The 16,035-nt window shown below is 43.1% G+C and overlaps 1 protein-coding gene across 1 annotated transcript in view; it reads left to right on the top strand.

The window, feature by feature from the left end:
- Nucleotides 1-12,806, top strand: part of ADAMTS12 (ADAM metallopeptidase with thrombospondin type 1 motif 12) — a 307,828-nt gene extending 295,022 nt beyond the window's left edge. The window contains exons 23-24 of the mRNA XM_074952423.1: nt 4,946-5,099; nt 7,078-12,806. Coding sequence (XP_074808524.1) covers nt 4,946-5,099; nt 7,078-7,292 — 369 coding nt within the window. The 3' untranslated portion in view covers nt 7,293-12,806. The remainder of the gene's footprint in view (nt 1-4,945; nt 5,100-7,077) is intronic.
- The last annotated feature ends 3,229 nt before the right edge of the window (nt 12,807-16,035 follow it).

The following is a 16,035-nucleotide window of genomic DNA, read 5'->3' as shown; positions in this document are numbered from 1 at the left end:
GTTACAAATTATACCTGGTAGGACACGCACACAAATGCTGCGAATTACACCTGGTAGGACATGCACACAAATGCTGCGAATTACACCTGGTAGGTCACGCGCACAAATGCTGCGAATTATACCTGATAGGTCACGCACAGTTCGAATCTAGCTGAGGCACATAAACAAAGTCCCCAACTGCAGAGTTCCCAAAAAACACCAAGTTTATTACGCTCGAGCGTGGTGCCCACCTGCTAGCCAGGAGGGGACCCCAAATACAGATTATACAAAGGTTATATACCTCTTAGCAAAGCATGTTGCCCTCGTGCATCGGAAACCTTAGCCAATAAACACACCCTTTTCTTATCTACCTGCTTGGTGCATTCCTCATGCTAAACTAGTATGTTACTTACACAGCATGGTCCTAAAGCCATGCATCAGTAACTTTTATTATCAGGATGGGAGGCCTCACATCAAAGGCCAGGAGATAGGGAGTTAGGGACAGACAAAGAACAGATACCGGGAGTCAAGGCAGGCTGGAAACAAGGAGGAGGATTTTCACAGGAATGCAGTATCTAAGGAACACTCCTCCTGTTGCATGATGTGCTTGCTTTTAGACAATGGTGGGCCCCAAACCAAAATGGAGTCACATGTGCTAACTTTTCCTTAACAGGCTCCAGAGGCAATCCTGGCAATTACAGGCCAGTAAACCTAACTTTAGTACCAGGCAAATAGATTGAAACTATAATAAAGACTCAAATATTAGGTACGTATATATGTACATTATATGTGCAATCCTGGAGAAGGGGCATATGCACAATAACCCTTTCTCTCCTATGTTCTTATATCCTAATACTACTTTACAAATATTTTTCAAAGTAGAAGGTTTGTTGCATAAACATCCCACCAACTGTTTTAAAAAAATTTTAAAAACAGAATCTTAAATATAAATTACAATAGTAAATGGCAAGCGATGAGGGGCAGTGTGCAATATAATTCTCCAGCTGATGTTTCATTGATGCTAAGAGAAAAAAAGCAAATGATACATTAATTTTTCAGCAGAAGGCCATAAAATGGAACCTGAATATTCTATGAGTCTTATTTATTGGTAGGTTTTTCCATTAACATTGTTCCAGGCATCAAATTCATGTAACAGAAAGTAATTGGTTTATTAAAGTCAACTCATGGTATGTTCTGTTTTTGTTCCACTTTAAGTTTTCTGCTACATAACCATGAAATAAATCTTCCAAAGCTAAGATGCAGCATTCTTAGTACGGGAGAAGATATCATACAAAGCAGTCAATCAAATAGATGTTTTGTTTTCAAAATGCACAGTAATTCAGCTTTTTATGGCAGGATTTACTGCTGTGGCTTTGATCTTTTTAACTGTTCATTACAAGCTCAGTCAAGCAAAAATTGCCTTAAATTTTTCAATCTAGTTTTACATTATACTGGCTCAAAACAAATTCTAGTAAATGGGAATTTGACAAAAAAAATCACGTTTAGCAAAATAAAAAGGCTTCATCTAAAAAAAACCCCTAAAATAACATAAGGTGAGACACTGGAATAAGGATTAGCTGTAGGATAGTACTTCTGGAGTGAAATGTAACAATAAAGAATGGGGGACCACTTACGAACTTCTACCATTTAGAAAAATTCTAGCAATTCAAGTGATGTTTCCTAACTCTAATATAAAGACTTCTTCTGGAGCTCCTTCAAGATGATACACATTTTAACTGATTATCAGAATACTAGTTAATTTTTGTATAAAACAAAAATCTTTATAGATTAATAAAAATTTAGAGATGGAGAATGCCAAGTAGGTTGTCTTTTCAGTGAGGGGGTGTTTTCTGCAGCATATAGACTTTGTTCACATATTGCATGATTTCACTGTCAAGAAATTCATCCCTTGCTGCAGAATTGGGATCCAGAACCTCAGCTTTCATTTTCTATATTTCTAGCCCCCATGTCTGAACATAACTGAGGCCTGATCTACAGTTATACCATCCTAACCCCCAGTGTAGACAGCACCAAGTCAATGGGAGAATTAGCTACCACCTCTTGGAGAGGTAGATTACCTGCGCCAGGAGCAGAACCTCTCCCACTCCACCACTCCAGTGTTTAAATTGTAGACAAACCCTGAATTTAATAGACCAATGTTATCTTCCTGAGTTTGCAGACCACGTGAAACAATAGATGAGAAGTATGAACTGCCCTATTCATCTAAATGAGGTTTAATGCTAAAATGTAAAGATGACATCTGAGTTATACTGAAAATGTGGGGAACAGGATAAAATAAACTTAACTTAATATCAAAATAACACTGGGCTACTGTACTGACTGTATTATTCAATTTAATTTTATTTAATTCAATAAAAACCTCAATTTTAAAAATTTTGGAAGTTGCCACTGAATGTCTAGGGCCTCGTTTATACACTTTATACTAATTACAACAAAATCCTTTATGGACAGAGAGAGAGACTAGAAAGAGGATACTTTGCAGAACTGAATAGAGGTACACATCCTACTTTTAATAATTGTACAGCCTTGGCGGACATTCTATAGCTCTGTAAGTTTTAGGGAAAAGACATGAAGTGGTAATTTTCAAGATTTATGATTTATCTTGCTAGCTACTGTATATTCAAAGATAAGAGGGGGGAAACACCTCTAAAATTGACCAGAATGCACACAAAACCCCTTGACGGATGAATAGTTATAGATTATTTTATACCCCAGTTACTTGGAGAATTGTATCTTGAAGACATTTTTCTATATTGGCATCTGGATAAGGAGAAAGAGTTGGGCTGGAGTTGTCCTGGAGCAAAGAAAGATACTGGCAGCCTAAATATCTTTAAAGAAGCCACTCATTCAGCTTTTCCAAAATCTTAAGGCCAGGCCTTTCCATAGTGGTGCGATAGCAGTAGATTTAGTTATGTTTAGTACAGCTGGTTGGAGAATGGTTATTTTTCCCCTCTGAAAATGTTGATGTTGCATTAAAAAATTGAAACTGAAAACTTTTAGCTAAAAGCCAAAGATGTTGACTCAGAAATGCCACCGCCATGCCTCATGGGAGTGGTAGTTCAGACCCTCATGGATTCTCCTTTAGGACCCAGGTTCCCCAGCAAGACTACATCTCCCATGATGCACCACCATCCCTCTTGTTGTTGAGCCCCTGTGGAAGTTCTTGTCCATAGTGCAATTTGGGAGATGTAGGGCAGGTCTACACTTAAAAAACTGTAGCACTTAAGTGAAGATGCACCTATGCCGACTGGAGAGCTTCTTCTGTCAGCATAGTTAATCCACCTCTCAGAGAGGTGATAGCTATGTTGACGAGAGAAGCTCTCCTGTTGACATAGCGCTGTCTACACGTGCTATGTATGGAGGTTAGGTCGGTATAATTGTGTCGCTCAGGGATGTGGATTTTAAACACCCCTGAGCGAAGTAGTTATACTGATATAGGTCTGTAGTGTAGACCTGGTCGTAGCCTGGCTGGGAAACTTGGCCTATAGAGAAGAATGGGGGCATGAGGCATCTGCACTACAACTCCCATGAGGCACTGTGTTGATGTCTCTGAATCAAAATCTCTTCAGTTTTAGAGTGTTCTATTTTCAACCAAGAGTCAAAATTTTCCACAGAAAGCAGATCCTTTTCACCAAAAAAAATCTCATTTTGTCAAAGCCCCAATTTTCCATCAAAAACAGTTTAGAGAGAAAACTTCCAACCAACACCAATTTTTAGGGAAGGACCACCTAGAAAATTATTTCACTGGCCCACTCCAAAATGCTACAGCAGTCAGTCTCTCCTGATCAGAATGACTAACATGCTCAAGGATTAACACGGTTTGTCTGATGAGGCTGCTAGTCGTGTGTAGTTTCTCCTTACGCTCACTAGCTGCATTAGGCTACATCTCTACTAGGAGCTAGGGACGTGGTTCCCCTGCTTGTGTACATGTACCCAAGCTAGCTGTCATCGAGCTGGTGTCAGTATAAATAGCAGGGTAGCCACAGTAGCACGGGTAGCAGCACCGGAGGCTCGGCTGAGCCATGCCGAGTATATACCCACCAGGCGTTTGTACTCAGCACAGCTCTGCTGTCCCTTAACGGTGACTACACTATTTATGCTCACATTATCTCAATGAGAGTTAGTGTGAGTATATATGCACATGAGCAGGGGAATCACAACTCTAGCTCCTAGTGTAGGAGTAGCCTTAGATGGCTCTGTGTTTGGAGCTGAAATTTGCCTCATATATTTGGTTTAGCTTATATCTTGTATTAGTGTTCTACAGATTGTTACAACCTTTTAGAGATTTTGTTCTGTTTTTTACTGGCTGTAAGATAAAGTACAGTCTATTATTCTTGAGGGTCTACTCTAAACATTTTCTTTGTAGATTTCCACAGTGCTGTACAGTGCCATAAAAGGGATCATTAATAATAAATAGAGAACAAGGTAACAGCAAGGTATCAGATGCTTATTTTGATTTGAAACCCATACCATTTTACCATAGGTACACAGACTCAGACTAAACAGCAAGGCGACTGTAATAGCAGGTCCAGTGATGTCATGGATTTGTCAGACAACAGTATAGCATTAACATCTAGTTATACAGGAAGATGGCATTTTGGGTGTGCAGTTCACAAATCTATTAGTGGGCAATCTCATGGGAAAAAACAGGTGGAAAAGATCTGAATGTGTATGTAGAGTATATAGATAAACCTTTTCTTTGCCTTGCTTTCCTTTTGTCTGAAGTTGATATCCTTATTGCTCTTATAATAACACAAGTAGGAAATATTGGCAAATCTTTGGGAATCCTTGAAAGGTACATAGTACTTTAGATCTTGGTCATGCATCCCTTGCTTAGCAACTCAAAGATTAGAGCTGCTTTGCGCTGATTGATGAACATGCTAAAAGCATACTACACAATCCCCATTCAGAAGGCTTTGGGATAAATTAATTGTATCTCTTTCAGTGCACTGCTTCGTGTGGAGGGGGCATTCAGCAAAGAACAGTAAAGTGCATCAATACAGAAGATAACAAAGCTGAAGATCAAACTATGTGTGAGCATGAGTTCAAGCCTCCAGAGTCTCAGAAATGCAATACGCAAGAGTGCAGGAAAAGTGCAGGTAAGATAATACCCTTGGGTGAGATTTTTCAAAAGAGCTCAGCACCCAACATGCATCCAACGTGCTGAGCTCTCTTGAAAATCTGTCCCCATTTGCAAGTGCTAACCTCTTTTGAAAACTATGCCTTAATGATGAGGGAGGCAAAGCTGATGTGCTTCCTCTTGGAAAGATCCACAATGGCAGCATCAACTCTGGACAGACCGTCATATAAGTGTCAGGTACCAGTTCAGTCTCACGTGACCAGTGCCCTGAGCTCCTTGGCTGCTTTAAATAAGACCCTCCTGCCAGCCACACCAGTGACAAATCCATACAGGGGCACAAGGAGTCCTGCTCCAGGGACCGTACTGATTCCCCACCGCACTACAAGGACGGCAAGTGTCTCCTAAGACTCTCTCCTCCCACAGTCTTAAAGTGGAGTCTTGTGCTGACACCACAGTACCAAAATCCAAGGAAGTCTTCGTTTTCAGCACTGAGCATGCCAGTACTAAGCACCTCAACATCATCCAGTCCAACACGGGGAACAGCAGCACCATATGTGCCTGCCCCAAGAAACCTGGCACCGACCACCTCCTTTGGCACTATTGGAGTCCTTGGTTCTGATAGCACACAAACTCCCTTTGCCAGCGCTGCTACCATACACAGCACCGACAGAATTTTCTATCAGAGACCGGTACTGGATTCGCCTTCAGAAGCTAAGGAGCGGTCATCACCAACTACCCACCTTAGTACTGATAGTGAGACAGTCACTCTTCAAGTAGGTCTCCGCTCCTCTGCCATTTTAAATAGTCTTGCAGGGAGAGAGCAAAGGGGATGCGGGTGAGTTAGATGTGTATGACAGCACAGCATCCACTCATAATGGAAGCAGCAGCTAGGATTATAGGGTAAAACCTGCCCAAATATTTCATCATATCTTTCGTAATACTAACAGAGAGGGCTGGGCCAATATTAACCAGTTTAGATACTGTGTCCTCCCCTGCTTTTTTTCCACCCGCTGTGCTCTTACTGGCCCAGATCGAGGAAGAGATTCTATGATTCAGGGCCAGTCCTCTCCCAAGCCGGGGGCCACCCCTCTCCTGGCTGGCTGTTCGGTGCCTCTTCTCCACAAACTCTGTGCTCGGGGCACTGCTCAGAACATAGTCCAGTTCACCATAAAACAGACAGGTGGTTGGGGCAGCATCAGATTTGGAATTCTTATCCTTGGTCTTTTGGTACGTCACCTTGTGCTCCTTTATCTTCTCCCTGCGCTGCTGCCTGGTTTGCCTGGTTCCGTGATTGGCCAGCAGCTGCTTAGCTATACCATGGTACAGGTTGAGGTTCCTCTTTGAGGAGCTATCATGGGGTTTGCTTGCATGGGCCCAAAGCTGCATCAAGATTCTGGGTATGATCCTCCACTCAGGTGGCTGCATGCTGATACATGGGCCCCTTACTGGACATTGTTCTACTGTAATCAAACACCGGATATGGGTAGGCTGAAGAAGCCACAAGTAGTGTGGGACTGAGAATGCTGAGCAGAGCACAGGTAGATGGCAAGATAATACACAGGAATGGGTCAGTGTGTTCTTTACAGAAAGTGAGGGGGCAGAATGGGGTCTGAACTGCTGCACTCGAGTATCTGCTCCCTCCTGCCTTATTCGAAAGCTACCACCAGCTCCTCCCAGTCAACACGGCCTGTTAGAAAAGTAAGTTCCTACAGCTTCTTCAGGAGTCCCCTCCCCAAGCTAGCCAGCAATCACTGGTAGTGCAGTGGGACAGGGAGGCAATGCATATCTGTAAATGTGGTATATTTGAGAGTGGTGTAACACACTGTGGTTTGGGCCTTGTTCATCAAAGGTCCTTGGTGCAGGTGCTGCCTTGGAGCTCAGATACTCTGCTTCCCTGCTATTCTGTCCATGCATTCACACATATCTAGACACGGATATAGTTACTCTCATCTAGACGCTCAGACTATAACTAACTTTCATCATGTTTTTCACCATAGGCCTGCCGTGCCACAAGGACAAGCTGTCCATTAATTTCTGCCAGAGACTGAAGCAGATTGGCAAATGTTTGGTGCCATCAATGCAGACTCAGTGCTGCGTCACATGTAACAGGCCCCGAATTCCTAACAAAACAAGATCTGGAAATCGACAGCACTTCAAAGAACAAAATTACACCAAACCCAGAAGAAAATTGCGTCCGATCCATTCTTTATAGATGGAAACCTAAAGAACTATCAAAATTGGGAAAATACATCCTTTAGGGCAATCAATCCCAATATGCTTCTCCAGCCTTCTCTTTAAGACAGCCACAAATTTGTCATTGTGATTTGCAATGTACACCTGTTCCTGGTACTTCTTATGCATGTATGGAACACAGGTTCGGGACATGCGTACAGGATTAATTTGGTCTTTAAATAAATGTTGCGCTTTTTGTTTTTCTCCATTTACAGTGGAAGAACAAACTGTGGTTCCCCCAAAACAGTATTAAAATAATAACTGGCACTTGTACATAGCACTATTTAGTCCCAGATTCCAAAGGACAAAGTTATTCTATCCTGTCTGTTGTAATTACTGGGGCTTCCCTGTACACAACCTCCTAGGATGCCAGTAGCATGCTGGGTATACTGCAACCTGGAGGCAAGCACTGTAGGTGCTTCAGCAGCTAGGCCTTACTGGTGCTAGCCATAGTGGACCCCAATAACTACTCAGACACATGGCCAAGGAAAAGGGCTGGCAGGAAAGGGAAAGGTTGCAAATACCCTAGGTACAGAAGCGTAACCAGTTATAGTTCAAAGTGAGCAATCGCGGTTCTTGTTTGGCTCCCTGGGGCAGCCCAATGGACAGTTAGGGCTCTTCAGGTCTACTTGCCTGGGATGCTGTCTCCAGTCCAATCTCTAGTCAAGTAAATAGGCACCTAGAGATTTCTAGGCCAGGATGAGTTAGTGTTCCACACTGGGGCCCCTTTGCTCTGGCTCCCTGCCCAGCCACGGTTGTTCCCCCATCAGTCCCATACAGAGCTGCATTCAGCTGTATCATCTGACATTCACAGCCTGTTCTGCAAATGGCTCCTGGGGATTTTGCTCTGAAATCAGCTTCCCTGCAGCAACTTGCTTGCCAGGCAGCCACCATTTCCAAACAGAGTTCGACTACTTCCTGGTTCAGGAGCTTTTCTCTTACCTGGCCAGGAGGGAATGGGGAGAGAGCAACTGGGAGTTGTAGTCTCCTTCTTAGCAAATCCATCACACTATAACACAGAGCTCTGAGCCAGCTCCTTCTTTATATTAGTCACTTCGCACTGCCAGAGTGGTACAAAGTGACTGTAAAGCTGACGCCCCAAAGGGACAGCTGAAGATCCCCACCATGGGCCCTTAGGTTTTGTACAAACTTGTTTTTTGTTTTTTTTTAAATCTGTTTGAGTTGACAATGTCTCTTAAAACTGCTAGTTTATTGCTGTCTCTTTAAAAGGCTATTAACCTAAAATTACTAGTGGAGTTTTGTCATAGCTAGCTATGAACTTGTATTCAAAGACTCAGTTTAGTCAGCATGTTTTATTAAAAGAAAAAAAGTTAAACACTCGACTGACTCTCTGAAGGAGACCTCCTAAGTACACAGTTCTGAGCGTGGTTCTGTTGGTGCAAATATCTTGGAACGACCTAAAGAACAAATGTTCAGGATTAAATTATACCATGTATTTTATGCTCTCATGATGCAGTATTCAACCTTTTTTAAAACCAAGCTTTCAGCACCTACTGAACCCAATTAAACAGTTTATTTTACAGTGATATCTAAAGCAAACAGTCAAAAATCTGCTAAGGAAGCCTTGTCAATAGTGGAGCATTTCCCATGTTTGGTATCAGATAGTAGGCTTGATCCTACTGCCACCGAAGACAGTGGTGTAACTACCCTCAATGGGAGCTGGATTGGCCTTTAAAACGGGCAGAGATTTAGGCTGAGAATTTTAAAGGGTCTGAAAGGAGTCTGGTGCTCGAGTTCCACTGAAATTCAATGGAAGTTGGATGCAGAGGCCACTCAAGACAATCTGCCACCGTAGGCAAAACTTCAGTGTTCTGCCCCCCTCCTCATCGGCCTAGAGTGGCAGATTTGGCTCAGCTGCCCTTCCGTCATGACAGAGGGGTGGCTGAGCCAAATTTGAGTAGCATTGCAACCTGGCACATGAGGTTGCAACACCACTCAAATTTGGTCCAGCTGCCCATGACGGAGGGGCAGCTGGGGCAAGTATGCTGCCTTAGGCAGTGCCTAGTTCACCTATAACTAAAGCGGCCTCTGTTTGGATGCGTCACTCAACCCGCTAGTTTGTGCCAGCTTTGTCCTTGATACTTCCCTATACTTTCCTAGCCCTTATTTAGAATACTACATTCCAAATGTGGATGGGTCATGAAAGTCCGCCCTACCTGCACATAGTGCAGGGGTTCTCCAATTTCAATGCACCATGACCCCCTTCTGACCACAAACATTACTATAGGACCCCAGGAGGGGGGACCGAAGCCTAAGCCTGCTCAAGCCCTGCTGCCCCAAGCAGGGTGGGAGGGCCAAAGCCAAAGGGCTTCAGCCCCAGGTGGGGGGCAGGGGCCTCTAATCTGAGCCCTGACACCTAGGGCTGAAGCCCTCAGGCTTTGGCTTCAGCCCCACATGGTGGGATTCGGGCTTCAGCCCCAGGTGATGGGGCTCCACCCCCAGGCCCCAGCAAGTCTAATGCCATCCCTGGTGACCCCATTAAAATGAGGTTGCAACCCGCTTTGGGGTCCCGACCCATAGTTTGAGAACCACTGACTGAGTGCAAAGTATTCATGCCCCTTTGCTTTGACAAGTTTTCTATTTTCTGATGCCAAAGCTGACTTCAGCTTTGCAATGTGTTGGGGGATGCTTCACATGGGTGAACAGAATTGTGGGAAGATAACTGTGTTAACATAACTTCCCAACACTTGTAAATATCACGTATATATTTTGTTAATACCATGCACATAATACCTATTAATGTGGAGTATACTATGCCTAACATAAGTATTGGCTAACATTTGAAAATCCTAGCCATACCCTGCAGCTTCCTAATTGTTCTAAGGATGTACTATATACAGTCTTCTTGGTTTTATACCGTATGAAAGGGAATACACACTCATAAATCTGTTGCAGTGACTAAAGCCTGGTCTACACTGGGGGGGGGGGATCAATCTAAGTTACACAACTTTAGCTACATGAATAACCTAGCTGAAGTTGACGTACTTAGATCTACTTACTGCGGTGTCTTCACTGCAGTAAGTCGACGGCTGATGCTCTCCTGTCAACTCTGCCTCCACCTCTCGCCCTGGTGGAATACCGGAGTTGATGGGAGAGTGCTCGGCGGTCGATTTATCACGTCTAGACTAGACACGATAAATCAACCCCTGCTGGATCCATCGCTGCCCTTTGATCCAGTGGGTAATGTAGATGAGCCCTAAAGGAGTGTGACTGTAAAACATACTAGAAATATGTTTAAACCTGACTATACAGTACTAATTAAGGCCACGATCCAGCAACTGCAGCCATGCAGGTGAGCATAGTGGTCCGTCCCTCAAGAATACACCCACACCCACATACCCTGGCATGGCAGCATTTGCAAGATCTGTGCCTCAGGTCTTCACTTGAAGTTCATGGGAGTTCTGCAGGTGAAGCATTGCAAGATTGGGCCTCTTAATGTGTGTGGGACAACAATTTAATCACAATTACAGCTACTTTATATTCCTGCTTTAAATCAGCTGTTAAAAGATATGGTGCTACTATAATATGGTGCTAATATTTGGATGGTGACTAAAATGATGTATCCTGTGTGTGTGTGTGCACATGCGTGCATACATAATCTATATGCACATACGCTCTCTAAAATTATACGTACCTATGGTGCTGCTGGTCAGCACCAGTTCTATTGCCTTTTAAACATTATGAGATGCTTACAAAATATTTGCTTTTTATTTTTTGAACTCCTGAATGTTTAATAGTCCAGATAAAGAATAAAAACCAGACCATTTTTACACAGTTTGGATATAAAATTATTAAATGAAATGAAAGGAAGGGTGCGTTTCATCGCTGAAGCAGCAACATGACTGCAAAGGGTTTGGTCATAGAGCTCCATTGTCTCCAGCAGAGATTGTATTGAGGGCCAAACACGGACCCACCTAACTCAATGGAGCTTGCAAGTGCTCTTGAGGTGCACAGCACCTCTCAGAATTGGAGCTTGAAAATGAAGGGTTTTACTTTACCATCACACTCTCCTAGGATACATCCATACTGGAGTGGCAGTATACTTTCCAGCACAGGTAGGTGTGCTCATGCTAGCTTTGATCAAGCTAACACACTAACCATAGAAGTGTAGCAGCAGCAGTGGGAGGCGCTGGCCGGCCTGAGTACAGTCCTACCATGGTATTTACTCAAGCGGCTAAACCATCCTGCCTCCTATCCCACCATGGCTACACTTGTATTTTTAGCCTGCTAGCTAGATCAAGGCTAGTGCGTGTACATCTACACGAGCTGGAAATTACCTCCCGTGTCAATGTATCTCTAGACTCAGGAGGACATGAGCCTTTATGCCCACATGGCACAGTGTAAATGCGCTAGGATTAGCAGGCACCCATCAGTGACATGGGAGACTGACCAAGTGGGCACGGTATAAGTGGAAGGGAACTCACCCAACTGAGGTTATCTTTCTGTGCTCATTACAGCCAGCATGGAGTAATTTCTCGCTTCATTATTGGCTTCCAGGCGTTGTGATTTATTTAAAATTGAGGAAGGTGAAGAAGTGATGGTCCATTACTCAAATGATGTGACTCCCTTCGGGCCAAAGGGGAGTTCTGCCAAACTTGGTGCTAAGCTTACTACTTCAGGGGAAAGACTGTGACAGCAACATAAACCTTTATAATACAGTTTTGCTAGTACTCTATTCTATCTAGGTGCTTATACCACGCTCCTCACCTTACTATCTGCCATATGCTGACTGCATTTGTAATAGAGTCCCTTGATCAGTTTAACAAGTTTCCATTTTTAAAAAGTTAATTTTTTAAGGAAAGATGGTTTTGTGGCTATAATTCTGATGGTTGCTAGTCTCACAAGTGAACTAAATAACCATTCACTCTAGACGCATGTTACGCAAGCCCACCATATTATTCCAAGACACTTCAGTTCCCTTCATCTTTCTCTGCATGAGCCCTTTTACACAGCACCTGCACAGGCTGTCCTAGCACGTAAAGTGTTTAAGAAACAACCTATAACAATTTATTTTTGTAGCTTCATAGTAAAGGGCATTACTTATGTGTGATGTGTCTGATATTTTGTATGGTCCCAATAAAAGAGTAATCACAAACAGGAACAATCAGAAAAAAATGTTAAGAAAAATACCAGACTGGAGTTCTCCTCTAATTGGGGATTTGCTATAGCAGAATCCTCTTACCTGATATATTTCAGAGTCCCCTGTTGCAATATAACAGAGTAGCTCATTAAAAAGAAAAAGTAGGGAAAAGCTCAGAAAAAAACTTTAAATGAAATAAAACACTGTACTGAATACAAAATAAAAAGTGATATTCACTGTTTGTCATCTTTATTTTCTCTTTCCGTCTTGATTTAGCAATTTCCATATTAACGGACTATATCTTGGAATTTCACAACAAGCTAAATGCTACTCAACTCCTTGGCATTGGCTGAATGCATCCCTGTTAAGTGTATTTATTTTAGATTTATGGAAAGTACAATAAAAACACACCATTCAATACTCTGGGCATCCCTGACCTTTTTTTAAAAAAAATGTCTACTATATTGTTAACTCTGTGCTGATTTAAGCAGCAGTAGCTGGCATTTGCATTATCAAGCTAAATCAGTTCCCTGAGAGGTGTCCCATTAAAACAGCTATTGTAGTAAGCCTGTCTATTTATATGGTCCTTCCCACTGAGCGCCTCACAAACACTGGTGAATTTATCTTCACGACACCCCTGTGAGATAGGGAAGTATTTTATCCCCATTTCACAAGTGGGGAACTGAGGGAGAGGAAGAATAAATGATCTGCCCATGGTCTGTGACTGAGTTATTAATTACACACAGATCTCCTAAGTCCCATTTCAATGCCCCAACCAAAGACTGTACTCCTCTGTACAACTTCTTCCTGCCCAGATTAGCTGCTCCTCCGTTTCTGCAGAAGCATGCCCACAAACTGGTCTCCCTTTGTTCACCTCTGATTTTATTCTTTTTCTCTCTCTCTCTCGCTCATTTCGGCAGCATTTCAAACTTGACAAGAGATAGAGGTCTCAGTGTCATTTCCATAGTCTCTAGCTCCTAGGCAGGCTCTTCTCCTCTGAGGGTGAAGACCTCCTCAGTGGAGCAAAGTCATGGGCCATTCTTCCTTCCATTGAAGTTGATTGCAGAACTCTCAGTGACATCAGTAGGAGGAGGATTAGGCAAGTCATCAGCGAGAGGGACAAAGGTAAGGATTTCTGAGTGCACTCACACCTGGCAATCCAGGCTCAGGATCCACATTTTGTTCTTGGCTTGCAGAATTTGAAATGAATCACATTTATTTTTAATAATAGACCCTGCCTTACGATTGTTTTTAAAGTCTCCTGGCTTTCTTGGGCATTTCCATGCTAAACTGCATTTCTTGTGCTGATTGTGTGTGATGAGACTAGAAATCCTGCTGGGAGTGATCAGTGAAATAGCTGCTATTGCTGAGAATGGCACTGACACCAATCACAATTACAGAAATAATGAACAAATAAGAGTCATTAACAAAATCTGACTAATGTTATTTATATGTGTTTATTTAGTAAATAGCTAGCTAGCTATTGTAATTGTGTCTGTATCACTACAAGGAAACCTAAAGGTGATCTAAACCCTCTTCAGCTATCCTTTCCTCCTGGATCTGTTCCTGCATTTGACCAGCCTATGTCTCAGCAAGAGTCCTTTGGCCAAATCCAATTTAAAGCCCATTCTCCCAGAGCCATGACCCCTCCTGGGCTGAGATTCATAGATCCAAAGGCCAGAAGGGACCGTTGTGATTGTCTAGTTTGACCTACTGTATAAGACAGGCCGTAGGACTTCCCTGAATTAATACCTGTTTGAACTAGAGCAGATCTTTTAGAAAAAACATCCAATCTTGATTTAAAATTGCCAGTGATGGAGAATTCACCACAAATGTTGGCAACTTGTTTCAATGGGTTAATACCTCCACTGTTAAAAAAAATTTACATCTTATTTCCAGTGTAAATTTGTCTAGCTTCAATTTCCAGCCACTGGAGCTTGTTACACCTGTGTCTACTAGACTGAAGAGCCCATTATCAAATTTTTGTTCCCAGTGTAGGTATGTAGAAACTGTAATCAAGTCAGCCCTTAATCCTCTTGTTGTTAAATTAAACAGATTGAGCTCATTATAAGGCATTATTTTCCAATCCTATAATCATTCCTGTGCCTCTCCTCTGAACAATTTATCAACTCCTTTTTCAATTACGGACATCAGAACTAGACACAGTATTCCAGCAGTGGTCTCACCAATGCCAAAGTAACATAACCTCTCTACTCCTGCTCAAGATTCCCCTGTTTTACATCCCTGGAATGCATTAGTCCTTTTGGCCACAGCATTGCACTAGGAGTTTTTGTTCAGCTGGTTATCCACCATGACCCCCCCCTCCCCGAATCTTTTTCAGCAGCACTGCTTCCCAGGATAGAGTCCTCCACCCTGTAAGTATGGCCTGCATTCTTTGTTCCTAGATCAGGGGTGGGCAAACTTTTTGGCCTGAGGGCCACATCTAGGTGGGAAAATTTCATGCAGGGCCATGAATGTAGGGCTGGGGCAGGGGGTTGGGGTGCGGGAGGGAGTGCAGGGTATGGGAGGGGAGCGGAGTGCAGGAGGGGGCTCAGGGCAAGGGTGGGATGTGGGAGAGAGTGCAGGTGTGGGAGGGGGTGCAGTGTGTAGGAAGCATCTCAGGGCAAGGAGTTGGGGCACAGGAGGGGTGCAGGATGTACAAGGGGGCTCAGGGCAGGGGTTGGCAATCTTGTGGGCCAAGTCCAAAGTCCTGATGGGCCGGATCCAGCCCACGGGCCTTAGTTTACCCACCCCTGTCCTAGATGAATACATTTACATTTGGCTATATTAAAATACATGTTGTTTGCTCAACTTACTAAGTGATCTATATCACTCTGTATCAGTGACCTGTCCTCTTCGTTATTTACCTCTTCCCCAATTTTTGCGTGAGAGGCTTCTGCGAATGAGGTTGGTGGGACCCCTACCAGGAGCTCCATCCCCCACTAAGCATTATCACTTGGATCTGCTCACAGTGGATGAAGGCTGACTAAGTGGTTAGGGGACTAGTCTGGGAATAAGGAGACCTGTGTTAAATTCCCTGCACTGCCCCAGACTTCCCATTGACCTTGGTGAAGTCAGATAGGGCCAGATTTTTAGAGGTATTTAGGCACTTCAGTGCCATTGATATCAGTCGTTTCACTTTGACATTTCATTTAGAAAATGTCATTTAAAATCAAGAGACAAGATGGGTGAGGTAATATCTTTTATTGGACCAACTTCTGTTGGTGAGGGAGACAAGCTTCAAGCTTACACAGAGCTTTTCTTCTGTGTAAACTTGAAAGCGTGTCTCTCTCACCAACAGAAGTTGGTCCAATAAAAGATATTACCTCACCCACCTTGTCCCACAAATAGCTTGGGACTGACACAGCTGTAACAACACTGCCTACATTTAAAATCAAAATGTTTGATTCTTTCTAAATGAACAGGTTCAACATTTCTGAATTTTGTTCATTTTTTTTCAGCTGAAACAATTCAAATTCCCTAACAGTTTCAGTGCCCCCAAAAATGTATTTTCCAGCACATTTACTGTTAGCTGAAAAAAATTCACCCAACTCTATCCCAGGGGCTAGGGCATTCCCCTGGGTTTTCCATCACTGTAGGAACTCCACCTCCCTTCCATTGA

Source organism: Natator depressus, chromosome 5 (assembly GCF_965152275.1).
Source record: "Natator depressus isolate rNatDep1 chromosome 5, rNatDep2.hap1, whole genome shotgun sequence".
NCBI lineage: Eukaryota > Metazoa > Chordata > Testudines > Cheloniidae > Natator > Natator depressus.
This window is presented reverse-complemented; position numbering and strand designations above follow the sequence as displayed.